Source organism: Ceratotherium simum, chromosome 16, assembly GCF_057802395.1.
Source record: "Ceratotherium simum simum isolate JZ-2026a chromosome 16, ASM5780239v1, whole genome shotgun sequence".
Lineage (NCBI taxonomy): Eukaryota > Metazoa > Chordata > Mammalia > Perissodactyla > Rhinocerotidae > Ceratotherium > Ceratotherium simum.
In genome coordinates, this window is record NC_141915.1 from 13,008,014 (window position 1) to 13,020,834 (window position 12,821).

The 12,821-nt window shown below is 58.7% G+C and overlaps 2 protein-coding genes across 4 annotated transcripts in view; one reads left to right on the top strand and one right to left on the bottom strand.

Annotated features, from left to right (window-relative positions):
- The first annotated feature begins 258 nt into the window (after window positions 1-258).
- PIMREG (PICALM interacting mitotic regulator) lies at window positions 259-5,532 on the top strand. Of its 3 annotated transcripts, none has more exons than XM_087440595.1 (6): window positions 259-336; window positions 884-1,211; window positions 2,893-3,188; window positions 3,707-3,802; window positions 4,428-4,477; window positions 4,815-5,532. In XM_087440595.1, the coding sequence occupies exons 2-5, from the start codon at window positions 918-920 to the stop codon at window positions 4,459-4,461; spliced, it is 720 nt and encodes a 239-aa protein (XP_087296721.1). In that variant the 5' UTR covers window positions 259-336; window positions 884-917; the 3' UTR covers window positions 4,462-4,477; window positions 4,815-5,532. The 3 variants fall into 3 exon arrangements, with proteins under 3 accessions (XP_087296721.1, XP_004433297.1, XP_014645309.1); XM_004433240.3 differs by having other exon boundaries at window positions 4,842-5,532; XM_014789823.2 differs by having other exon boundaries at window positions 261-336; window positions 4,428-5,532.
- A 250-nt stretch (window positions 5,533-5,782) lies between these two features.
- PITPNM3 (PITPNM family member 3) overlaps window positions 5,783-12,821 on the bottom strand; it is a 94,560-nt gene continuing 87,521 nt past the window's right edge. Inside the window, exons 19-20 of the mRNA XM_087440594.1 lie at window positions 11,365-11,493; window positions 5,783-9,907 (exon numbers count right to left, since the gene is read on the bottom strand). Coding sequence (XP_087296720.1) covers window positions 9,605-9,907; window positions 11,365-11,493 — 432 coding nt within the window. The 3' untranslated portion in view covers window positions 5,783-9,604. The remainder of the gene's footprint in view (window positions 9,908-11,364; window positions 11,494-12,821) is intronic.

Here is a 12,821-nt window from a genome sequence, read left to right on the forward strand (position 1 = left end):
GCAGTGGCCTGGGGCCGAGCGTCCGGGAGGGGGCGCGGGGGCTGGGCCGGCGAGGGGCGCGGTCGGGACCCGCAGTTACAAAGGGGAAGCATCTCGCCGCGCCAAGCCTGGCGTGGTCCTGAGGGATGAATGGGAACGGCCGGGCCAATCCGCGGGCAGGATTCACAGCCGCGAGAGCAGGGAGCCAATCGGATCCCGGGCGCGGCAGCGATGCGGGAACGGAGCCAATCAGCTGTGACGACAGGACCAGGGGCGGATCCGCGCGGAGTTTCAAATCGGCCGGAGTGGGCGAGGAGCAGCTGTGCCGGGCGTCCGGTCGACGTTGGGGGCTGTTGGGTGAGTGCGGGCCGGGCCGTAGTGGGGCTTCTGTTCTGAAGGGACCGGGGCGGAGCGGGTAGGATGGGCACGGCACGTGGGCGTCTGGGTATCGCAAGGTGGAAATCGGGGTGTCTGGTCAGTATGCGGGGTCCTGGCGGGATCGCGTTGGGTCAGCGCGAGTTTGTGAAAGAGCCGCTGATGGTGCCCTGGCCAAGTGCTGAGGCTCGGGAGGGCCGGTCCTGACTCTGCCTCCCTCCCTGAGGCAGGGAGCGGAAAGCAGGCTGGGATGGAAGGACAGCTGTTTTAGACACTTGCAGCAAGGGACTGCAGGAGATGCTGACCGGCCTTGTACAGCCTCTGCCCTCTTCTGGGCCTCGCTGCCCTCGCCTTCTAGGAAGCATCCTCCTTCCTATTCCCACAGTTGCCGAGTGCCCTCACCCCCGGCCTCGGCCATCCACCCCACCCCATGGGCCTCCATCCCATCTCTTCCCCTGTACCCAGGGTCTCTGTGGAGCCTGGGCATGGGGGATGCCTTGCTGACCTGCCTTTTGACCTCCTTCCCAAGGTCTGGTGGACAGAATAGACTCTTGGCCAGGCAGATGGCCTCTCGGTGGCCAAGCGTGGGGGTCTCCATGCGCCGAAGATCTCTCCAGGACCAGGAGCAGCTGGAGGAGAGTGAGATGCTGCAGCCTGCAGTCAGCCATCCGGAGACCTCCAGTGGGGCCCTGGGCTCCCTGTGCAGACAGTTCCAAAGGAGGCTGCCTCTGAGAGCAGTCAGCCTCAACCTGGGGGTGGGCCCCTCCTGGAAACGCCTGGAAGCCCCAGAGCCAGGGCAGCAGGGTCTCCAGGCTGCGGCCCGCTCAGCTAAGAACGCCTTGGGTGCCGTGTCCCAGGTAATGCTGACAGCGCGAACCATCAATTTATGGAGGGCTTCCTCGGTGCTGACAGCTGCTGCCCTCAAGGAGCCCCAAAGAATACAGAGTCCAAGAGGACAGGGACATTGATGTTTTCATTGCTGTGTCCCAGCACCCCAAATAGTTCCTGGCACTCAACAAATAGTTGAATGAGTGAAGGAAAACAGTGTCATGGAGGAAACAGATCCTCACAGTACAAGGTGATAAGAGCTGTATTGTGATAGGAAATTGCAAGGAGTGGCTGATGGGGGGTGACACCAAAAACAAGCTCGGTGGGTGAAGCCTTCCCAGAGGAGGTGATTCCACAGAATTCACCCACAAAAGAGGAAGAATGAGGAATGTATGAGGCAGGTGCAATAGTGTGAGTCCAGAGCCAGAAATGAAGGAGAACTGGCAGGAGCTTAGTCTGGGTGTGGCCGGAGAACAGAGAGCAAGCTGGTGCAAGAGAGAGGGATCTGGTGTGCTGAAGGTGTTAGACTCTCCCAAGAGTGATAGGGAGCCATGGGAACCAGTGGGAAGAATTTTCAACAGGGTGGGAATAGGGTCCAATTAGCATATTAGAACTTGTTCTTTAGCTACTCGATGGAAAAGGAGTTAGAAGCAGATTCCCCCTAAGGGGGCCTGGGGCCCTGGCCTTACAGAGGAGTGAACAACTTTAAGAGCTACTCAGAAGGTAGATGTGAGAAGATTTGGTATCAGATGAGATGTGTGGGCAAGAAGATATCACATATGTTGGGTATGAGGTACCTGTGGGCCTTCAAAGTGGGTGTGTCTTCAAACCCGGAGCTGGAGATATGGAAAGGTGTCCCCTAGAAAGGACAGAGGCCATGAGAGTGACTAGACCTCCAAGGAGAGAACTGGGGGGAGGGGGGAATCTCCTTTGTGTCTGATTGAGAATCTGAAGATTTGGGAGAGGGAAGCTGTTTCTGAACCCTTTGCAGAAAGGTCTCTGAGCCAAATGTTAGTCCTTGTCTGGAAGAGCCCTGTGATTGTTTTATACCCCAGGGATCAGAGAAATGAAATGAAGTAGGCTGCCCAAGGTCACCAAAGTTACTCACCAAAGGTAACTCGAGTCTCTAACCTCCAGACTCTGGTTTGCCGAGGCAAAGACAGCCTGGCTGAGGAAGAGCCTTCACAGCCGTCCCCCAGCTGGAGTGAAAGGCCCATGAGTTAGGGCTTGATCCTGTGGGCAGTGAGGAGCCATAGAAGGGTTTTGAGCTGTTGAGTGTCATGGTCAGAGCTGCCCTTGAGAAGGATCTCTGTGCACAAATGTGGAGGATGGATAAAGTGAGTGAGACCAGAGGCAGGGAGACCAATTATCTCATGGTATCCTGGGGGGTCAGCCTGGTCTTCCCTGGGCCTTGCCTTTGATTCTTTGGGTCAACGTGTGTCCCACAACAGGGTCTGGGCTTAGACAAATGCAGGCTCCATGTCCGAGAATGGTTCTGCTGTGACCACTGCTCTCACACCCAGCTCTGAGCTGGGTCCCTGCCATGCACCCATTTCACACAGACTCATCCACATCCCTCACTCCTGAGACTAAAAGCTGCCTGTACTTGCAGGATAGCTGGTGGGCCAAGTGGGTGGAGGTACAGCCTGGAGACTCGGGGTAGCTCCTCCTTGGCTTGTCTGTGCTCACCTTTCCGTGTACCTGTCACAGAGAATCCAGGAGTCCTGCCAAAGTGGTACCAAGTGGCTGGTGGAAACCCAGGTGAAAGCCAGGAGGAGGAAGAGAGGGACACAGAAGGGCAGTAGCCCCCCAGCTCGCAGCCTGAGCCAGAGGAGCACCCGGCTGTCTGGAGCTGCCCCTGCCCACTCAACCCTGGACCCCTGGGAGAGGGAGCATCACGGCCTCTCCGCCCAGATAGGCCCACGTGGCCACCCCCTGCGACGGGCCAGGAGGGAGGCTGCCTTCCGGAGCCCCTACTCCTCGACAGAGCCCCTCTGCTCCCCCAGGTATGAGGAAAATGCCCTGCCCCAAAATACCAACTGGGCCCCAGGGGCTTCTGAGCCCCTTCTGGGGCTACCTGGAGCCAGAGGCACCCCGAGCTGAGTCACATCCGAGTTCTGGCCCAGCTCTGCCCCCCCGCTAGAGGGGGACCTGCGGAAGTCCTTCAGGGAGCTGAGCTCTGACAGTGTCACACTCACCCAAACCTCCTGGTGAGCCCCAAAGCAAGTTCTGAAGCATCTGGAGGCTGAGGCTCAGTTTCCAAGTGGGGAGCAGCAGAGCTCACCTGTCTGCAAGGTCACCTGCCCCTGACCTTGGCTTCACGGGCCTTGGTCCATCTGTTCTCTGCCAGCTGCTCCAAGTGGCTCTAATGTCACTTCCTGGAGGTGGGGTCTGGGGTGAGGCATTCCCAGTCCCCCCAGTCATCTCCTGGGCCTGTGGACCAGGCCCCAGTGCCGGGTTGGGAGGGGCTCCTACCACCAGTTTCCAACCATCACTGGTACATGCGGCTCTTCCTCCCATTCAGTGAGTCTGACAGTGATCTAGAGCCTGTGGGGGCAGGAATTCAGCATCTCCAGAAGCTGTCCCAAGAGCTGGATGAGGCCATCGTCACTGAAGAGAGGTGAGTTGGCATCCCATGCTTCAAAGTGAAGTGGCCGGGGGGTCCCCCTTGCCGTGTTTCTAGGCAGGCCTCTGGTTCTGGCTCTGAGTGTGACCTTGGCCAGCCCCTCCCCCTCTCTGAGCCTCGGTCTCCTCTTCTGCAACAGGAGAGGGGATGAAAGACCTAGATTGGGGTGGTGATTAAGGATGCACCCTGGGTGTGCGTGGCCCCCTGGGCCTTGGGCTCCCATGTTTCTCCATCACCTGGAACCGCACGTGTGGCCAGGTACCCAGTTCCTGAAAGACCTGCCCTTCCCCCAACACTCCCCGTGGCTCCTCTGTGCCCTGCGCGCCCACGGAATTGGGAAAAGCTCCGTGGCTGCTGTGGAGTTCCTGGTCTGTCTGCTGAGGACCCCGTCCTGCGGGCAGGGCTTGGGTCAGGAGCTGCCCTAACTTGGGACGGTTTCCCCATTTGCACGTGGCCGTGATGAGCTATTAGGTGGGGCCCTGCCAGCCCTGACAGTACATCAGGTGGGCCATGTTCCCACCACGTTGCCAGGTCTGGTCTCGTCTAGTCCAGGCTGGGAGGGCCCCTCAGAGCCTGCCGCACCCAATGGCATCTGTCCCTCCCACTTTCCCATCTCTAGTGGCGACATGACCCTTTCTCTCATTCGTGACTGAGGACAGTGCCCTTCAGGTAATGCTCCCTCCCACGCATCTCTCTCAGTGTCTTCCTCCTCCTCCTCCTCCTCCTCCTCCTCCTCCTCCTCCTCCTCCTCCTCAGGCATAAGCACATATGCATATCTGGAGGCAAGTTAAAGAACTGAGTCTTTTCTGGAAAAACCCACAGAGTTGATGGGCCCAGCAGAGTAGGAAGGGTGCTAGTCTTCCTACCTGCTCGGAGCCAGACTGCTGACCCCACTGACCCCATCACTAACTGAGCACTCCGGAGCCCCAAGTAGCTAGTGCCACCTTCCAGCTCCTCATTTTGGGGGGAAGGAAGGCTAAGGTGTCCCCACTTCCCCTGCCTTGAGGGGCATGAAGGGAGCTCTGTCTTGCAGGAAACAAGCCATATCTGGCCACCATGCCCTCACACCTAGGCTCCGTGCCTCCCTGTGAGTTCCCAGAGGAAGCCCCCAGGAGTCAGCAGCGCCCCTGGGGCACTGTTATCAAAGACCTGACTGACAAGGGCCCAGGGGGAAGCTGCTCCGGGGCCTCTGCTCTCCTGCTCCGGCCATATCTAGGCCCACCATGACCTCCTACCACAGCCAAAGAGTGACTCGGGGAGACCTCAGCGGGGGGGAGTTGTTCATGCCACTACCCTCTTGGACTAGAAACTCATCCCACGCCTGCGCCTTGTGGTTGCTCGTTTGCAACATGAAGTGCAGGCACCAGAAGATATTTGAAATCTCCGAGCTGTGTACCCAGGAGTGGGGTCTGTGGGGAATCATCCCGTGTCGCCAGTGCCGAGGCTCTCAGTACCCACCTCCCGCCCCTGCTCCCCTCATCGGAGCTCCGCGAGAGGGGACAGCAGAGATTCCCAGGCTCCAAGACCCTGGGCCCCCGGGTACCTATTGATGTTCTCAGCGCGGGGCACTGTGGGTGTGCAGGGAGGGGTGGCACTGTTCACAAGCAATTTCTGCCCTTTGTAAATTATTTAAGAAATCTGCTTTGTCATTTTATTAGAAAGAAACTGGTGTGTGACTTTCCTAGATAATGCTGCTTTTTCTTAATAAAGACTCTCTCTGCATATTTGACGTCTCTTCTCTGTCTCCGCCACGCCCCTCGCCCCTCTGGGCTACAGGTCTGTGGTCTGGGGCCCAGCTTTGTTCCCCTCACCCGCCCCCACTCTGAGCCCGCCTGCACCCAGCTCAGGGAGAAACGAGCAACAGGAAAGCCTTCTCAGCTTAGCTCAGCACAAAGCACATTTTAAAGGCAAATAAGATTTTTATTTAAGTGACAACGTTTGAGAGTTAAAAAGCAGCTCACATCAAAATCAAGACCAGTTGTAAAAATCTTTTAACTCCGTAATGCTGTTTGTGTCTTGCTAGAAATCTGGTATTTTACATTTTCTTTTCTAACGGATTTTGTACAAGGCAGCCATGAGGAGTAGAATGAACCTTTTCCACCACAGAACCACCCACCACAGATAATACTGAGAGTTACACACTTAGGAACAGTCAGACCACGGACAAGGTCAGACAGGCTGCCACCAGAGAGCAGACGAATAGAAAAGGACGGCGGGGTCCGAGGGTGGGGGTCCCCGTGAGTGAGCCGCCCTCCTGGCCGGCCCCTCCTTGGAGTCATCTGCCTCTCCTTGTCCCACCGAGGGTGGGCTCAAACTCTGATTTTCCTCCCAACCACCCTGGTGGTCTCTCCGCAAGGAGAGCGTGACCCAGGCCAGGCCTCACTGCTTGGACTTAACCCTAACTATGATTTTTAAGAAAGTCCCCCCAAGCCCAGAAGGAGACTAAGGAGGGAGGGGGTGTTTCTTTTGGCTGAACCAAAGAGAATAGGTTTCCAGAGCACTTGGCACCCAAACCCCCGGGATTTGGCGGGAAAGTTGATTGTTTAAGGCGGGGTCAGCTGCAAGGCTCTTCGAAGTCAGGGCGCCCCTCCCGGGCGGGGCCGCACCTGGGCTGGGTGGGGCAGTGTCCATGCAAAACTGGGGCCACCTCTGGACCCATTTCTACCCGCCTCGGGGTCTGGCCTTCATTTAAAAATGGCGCCATGTTTTGTCTGCTGGACACTCCCAAGGTGTGGGTATGGACTCCAAAGTGGTAAAAGTATGGTTTAAAAACCATGAGATCCAGCCTCCCTTCCTTCAGAGGGCCCACCCCCCAGGAATCTCCAGAATACTGGGACGCAAACACGTTTTCTTTCTGCAGCCCAGCACCCAGACAGGAGGGCCACTCATCCAAATGCAGGAAGAGGCTACACTTCTTTACTACTCTGTGGAGCCTCAGGGCCTTGAGGAAACACCACGATGCTGGAAGGGCAGGCCCTGGCTCAGGATGTTCCCTGGACCCCCACAGGGCGAATGTCGAGGAAGGCGGCAGGCAGGCCCTCGGTCAGGACAGCCACCGGGTCGGGGAGAACAAACATGCCACGCGAGAAACAAGGAGCTTTGGTCAGGCAGGAAGATCTGTTTTCCAGCTCCTGGGCAGCAGGCACACCAGGAGCTGGAAGGAGTCTCTAGAAAACAGCCAGACTGGGGGTCACAGAACTGCTCGGAAAGAGGCGGCAGCACCCCCTCCGGGGAACAACACAACTTGGATCTCTGTTTTCCTCCAACTGAACTGGACGGACAAAACGAAACAAACCACTAGGACAGAAAGTGCACGCTGGTCACAGGGTCGCCATGAAAGCTATACCGCACGGACGCCGTCTGGGTTGGTCGCTGTACAGAACCGCACACACACATTCACACACGCCAACTAACGCTCCAGGGAGTCTGTTCACAATCTCTCACTGTACACCGCCAGCATCTCAGGTGTGAGTCACCAGAGCCCCAATCCTGAGCTCTGGAAAGGAAGGGGTGGTGGCCTCCTGCTGTGTCCTGCGTCCCAGCTCCGACCCCAGAACCACAGAACCCTGCTCACTCGGACTCCAGATTCCCCAGGGTCCCCACACTCTCTTGCTCCCAGCCTGGGGTTCTCAGGAAGGGCAGAGGGAATCTAACCGGAGGGGGAAGTATCTCACACTAATAATTTCATCATTTGAGAGTAATACATCAGTGGCTTCTACAAAAAGGAGATGGTGGAGTTGCAGAGAATCAGACCAAGTCTGCCCAAGTTTAACTCAGGGTACATTTTGGAAAGGATGGGAAGGATTAGGTGGCTGTGCCATATGAGCTGGTGCCTTATGGAGAGCCAAGAAGGATGAAATGGCAAAGGAGGATGGGCCCGTGTGAACTGCCAGGAGGCAGGACCAGAGAGGAGGCTGAGGGTGATCACCCCGCCCCAACAGACTTGCCAGCAGCTCTGGGCTCGGGTGCTGATGCAGGGCTGAAACGGGGGCAGAGAGCTGGCAGACAGGTCTGGCGGACGTGGCAGGAGCTGGCAGGCTGGAGAAGACACTTTTCTAGTAGAGAGAGCAGGGGTGGAGGCTGGGACTCGGACCCCTCCAGCCTCAGCAGGGCACCCAGTTTGACAGGTAATTCGCAGCAGCGGTGCCAGCCACCCCCACCAGCAGCCACTGTCGGGGAGGACGTTGGCCACGTGGGAGCTGCAAGAGGTAGACATTGAGCGGAAGCGACACTGAGCTGACACAGCTGCCTGCTGTTCACAGACGCCTGGGCCCTGGGGCAGCCTGGCCTCTGACATGGAGCTCTGGCTGAAAGAGCTGGGACCAACCTCAGTGACAGCCCTTGGGGGCTCAGAGGCAGGCCCACATGGCCAGGGAACAGGGGGAGTGCAGGAGACCAATGCCCAGGCCAGGGGCTCAGCAGCAGGAGGGCCTGGGCAGGCTTTAAGGGGCCCCAGGAGAGCCAAGCCCTGCCTCCCTCAGGGGACGATCCAGGAGGAGGTCATGGGCACAAACCAAGCTGAGTGGCAGAAGGAAGGGAAGAGAATACAACAGTTTGAGCCAAAATTACGTGACCCTCCAGAACCCTGGGATGTCAGCTCTATGCCTTCCAGGAGCCGAAAGGGAGAAATCAGTCTGAGCAGAGCTGGGGAGGGGGAGCCAGATCAGTCCCTGTGGGGGGAAAGTCTCTGTCCCTGGGCCACCAGGTTTACAGATCAGTGCAAAGCGAATCTCTCCGTGGAGCAGGGGTTCCTTCCTAGCGACCCCCACCCCCAAGAGGGGCTTCCTTTGAAGCGGTGGAGCAATAGCTGCCCCCTCCCGGCCCACCTAGAGCCCCTCTCTCAGACAGTGTGGAAGGTACAGATCACTGGACACTCCGAGGGGCTCTTTGTCCTGAAAAGCCTCAGGGGGCAGAAGTGCAGGACAGACTAGGAGTCAAAAACTCGCACCAATCTCAGCTGGGGAGACCCCCTCCAATCACATAAGGAAGGCAGGGCCCAGAGAGGGCAAGCAACAGGCTCAAGGGCTCGTAGCCAGCCCAGCTAGGCCAGAGGCCAAGGCCACAGCCTCACAAGGGAGGGCACCAGGCAGGACTCCAGGAAGAGGAACGCCTGTCCTCAGGGGCCACGGGAGGAGGGTGAGGATACTGAGCACAGGAAGGGGGGATAATGGACAGCTGCAGGAGGACAGACAGTCAGCACCAGACCCCACCCCACCCCCCGGGCCGTGGACAGACACAGCGAACATAGGATGAGCCCAGGGGACATCTTCTCACTCCAGAAAGTGGCCACTTTGTCATAAGAGAGCCAGGCCCAACATGGTGACCCAGGATGTCACAGGGAGGGCAGGCACAAATGCCACTGGCCCCTCCACCAGACGGCCAAGAAGCTGTACCTGCCAGTCCTGTTGAGCCCTAGTCTGGTGGCTTCTCCCTCGGGGCCCGCCTAGCATCGCTGCTGAAGCCTCAGCAACTCAGAACGACCGTCGACTTTGTCAAAGCCTCCAGCTCCGGGCTGGCCTGCCCCCAGGACCACACAAACATCGACCCTGACTCGGGCCTGCAGTCACAGGCACGGGGCAGGCAGCAGCAGCTGCGCCGAGACCCCTGGATCTCCCCCCCTCGCAGCCCAGGGAACCCCCCAGGGCTGGGCAGGGTCCCTCCCCGCTCTGGTCGGACACTGCTGGACAGACACGGGAGGGAAAAAGCAGGAAAAGGCCTGTGTCGGGGAGAAGGCAGCCCCTGCCGTCCCTGCAGGCAGCCTGGTAGGGCCCCTCTACTCTGCGCACAGCTCGGCCCTCAGGGCACCGACTCGAACTTGGGGGGCCCACGCGCCCAGCTGAGCGTGGGCAGGGGCCGCTCGTGGTCCTTGTCGGACTCGGGCTGGCTCTGGGCCCGCTCGGGCTTGGGGTTGGCTGGCGGCTCGGGCTGCTGCACCGACATGGTCCTGCGCAGGTGGTTGCGCTTCCGCAGGAAGTCGGGCTGCGCGTGCAGGCCGAAGCTGCCCTTGCGCAGGATCATGCGCGAGTTGTTCTTCTTGGGACGCGAGCGGTGGCCGGCCTCCAGCGCGGCCAGGTGCGCGGCGTAGCCCTCGCTCAGAAACTGCGGAGGGGACAGGCGTCAGGCCAGCGGGGCGGGCAGGCCCCTGGTCCTGCCCCCCTAACAGGGCCCTTTCCCTGGAACACGCTACCAGGGGGTCTCCAGCTTCTCCAGGGAACCTCCCAGAAATGGGGAGCTCATTACCGTTAAAGGCTCCCCACCCAGCTTTGGAGAACTGCTCGCTTCTGTCTGCATGGGTGGGATACACCAGAGTTCTCTAGATTCTCTGGGGATGAAGCTCCCATCCTTGTCACTCACTAAAATCCCAAAATGTAAGTCTCTCCCACCATCCAGCTTCTCCCAGTATAACTCTGTCATTTTCTGGCCCCCACAGCTGCCCTTCTTGCCAATCCCTGCCGCCACCGTGACCTCAGAGCCTTGCTACTCAAAGTGTGGTCCATGGACCAGCAGCATCAGTAGCACCTGGACCCTTGATGGGCAGAAGCCCGGGCCCCACCCCAGGCCAATGGAATCAGGACCTGCGTGTCAACAAGATCTCCCCGTGATGCGGAGGCGGTTAGTCTCCAGTGCTCCCCACCCGGAGGTCCCACCATTTCCCGACCCTCCACCTGCTGGTCTGTCTCAGACACCTTACACCCGACATGCCCCGGAAGGAGATCATCACCTTCCCTTCAGTCTGCTCCTTCTCCAACCTGCTTCTCAGTCCCAGTAATGGCACCACCTGCGCCATCACCCCAGCCAGAAACCGAGGTGCCAGTCTGGCTTTCCCCTCCTTCATCCCACACCTCTGATCCGTTCATTACCAAATCCAATCCATCCTCCCTTGGGAAGGCCTCTCAGACTCTTTGCCTTCTCTGCATCAACTGTCCCCTTCCTCTATCCACCTTCCTGCAGCCTGACGGTTCTCTCTCTGAATCACAAACTCACTGCAAAGACTTAGAGGACCTAGTCCCAACCTGGCAAGGCCCACAGGCCATCGAGGCGCCCTGCCGCTCCGGCCGCCTCCCCGCTCCCTCCCACATCAGGCTTAGCCAGCTTGAGTTACTCGCAGTTCCTAGAATATGCATGTGCTCTGTCACCTCCTGACCTTTGCTGTTGCTGCTGCTGTCACAAATGCTCCTCCAACCTCAGGCCCTTTCTGGACAATTCCTTCAAGCTGCCAAAAACCAACCTTGCCCCTGAGTCCAGCCTAGCTGCTCCTCTCTGGGGCCCCACAATTCCCTGTACTGCCCGTCATGCACTATAGCTCTTGCCACACTGCACTGTCATTGTCTGCCAATTTCCCCATCTCCCCCGCTAGACTGGATGACGTGACATCCGATTCCACCAGGGATCTCCACTGCAGCCAGCACAGGGCCTGGTCCAAGGCAGGTCCCGGGAGTGTTTGTTGAATAAATGAATGAATGAATGAATGAATAAGCAAGTGATAGAATGAATGAAGGAATGAACCACCTACTCCCCCAACCCTTTCCCTGGCCCCCAGCCATGCCTCCACCCACCTGGCACTGGGTTTGGTACTTCTTGGTGGGCCGGCCCACGATGAAGATCTGGGAGGGTGGCAGGCCCAGCACGCTGTAGACGGAGATGTCCTTCGTGGAGCCATAGGCCGCGCTGATTTTGATGAAGCACTGAAAGACAGGGCAACTCATGGAGGGAGACCCCCCAGGAAGTCTTCTTAGACTCCCCCCACACCGAGAGCCTCTGCTTAGGGACGCTTTATCTGCCCACCTAGACTCCAAGTCATGGGTCCGCCCTGTGTCAGGAACCACCCCCCACAGTGGCCTCCTCTCCCAGCTCCCATGCCGCACCCAGACCCCAGGGCTGACGCAGGGCTCTCCTGGTAAGTCATGGCCACACCATCTGCTGACCCTACTCCAGCAGCACTATCCGTAGGTTATGTAACAAGGGGGCAAAGTGCTCCTTCGTGGACACGGAAATTGAGTTCCTAGCTTACATATCACAGGGCCAAGACCAGAGGCCACTTCTGTCTGGCCCCTGACCCTGGGCCAGCCACACCACACCAGACTGAGGCCCACCATACGGCTGCTGCCTGTTGCTAACTGGTCCCACATCCTCCCCAGAAGCCTCTTCCCAGTTCAGAGAACTGCCCATGCTCCTCCTCGCCCCAGTGTCACTTCAGATCCTCACCCACTCCCTCCTCTGAGGGGCTCACCGTCCAGCTGCTCCTCACTCTGAGCCCCCATCTGTGTCGTCTTCTCTTCTCTCACTCACCCTCCCCGCAAGTTCACTGGAGACTTTTGTGGTCCCCGGTCTCAGCGTTCCTTCCTCCTAAGTCCCGCCATCACTGGGATGGCTTCCTGCCCACGTGGATAACCCACCTACCACCTCAGCCTCTCGGCCTCTTTAAGGTCAGTGGCCGTCACCTCCAGCACTGAACCCATAACTGCCCTCTCTGAACTCTGAACGTCCGCATCCCCAAGCTGACCCCGCTCCCTCCCTTCCACGCCTCTTACAGCTCCCACCCCAGCTGCGCTCCAGCCTCATCGACGCCTGTGTTCTGTGCACATCCCCTCCTGCCTCACCCCCTCCTCATCCAGCCTGGGCTCCCTGTGGCACCCCTGTGTTCTCCCCCTCCACTCCGGCCCCCTCATCCTCCTCCCACCCCCGCCTGGCCATGCCTCAGCCCTGGAATTTCTCCACCATCCACCTTCTCCCTTCCTATATGCCAGCTACCGAGGGCTGCAGGAGAAACACAGGACCACACGGCTCCTGCCCTACACAGCCTTTCTGCCGCCACCGAAAAACTCTCCCCGATTTTTACCTCCCTCCCTGAACTGCTACCCAGTCCCGCAGGTGACTCTGCCTTGGATGAACCAAAGGGAGGCCTTCCTCAGCCCACTGCCTGCTCCTCGTTGGTTGCTTTATTCTCAGCTGGCCTTGAGCTCAGAAGGAGCAGCTCACTCCTGCACCTTCAGTCCAGTGAGTCCTCTCCAAC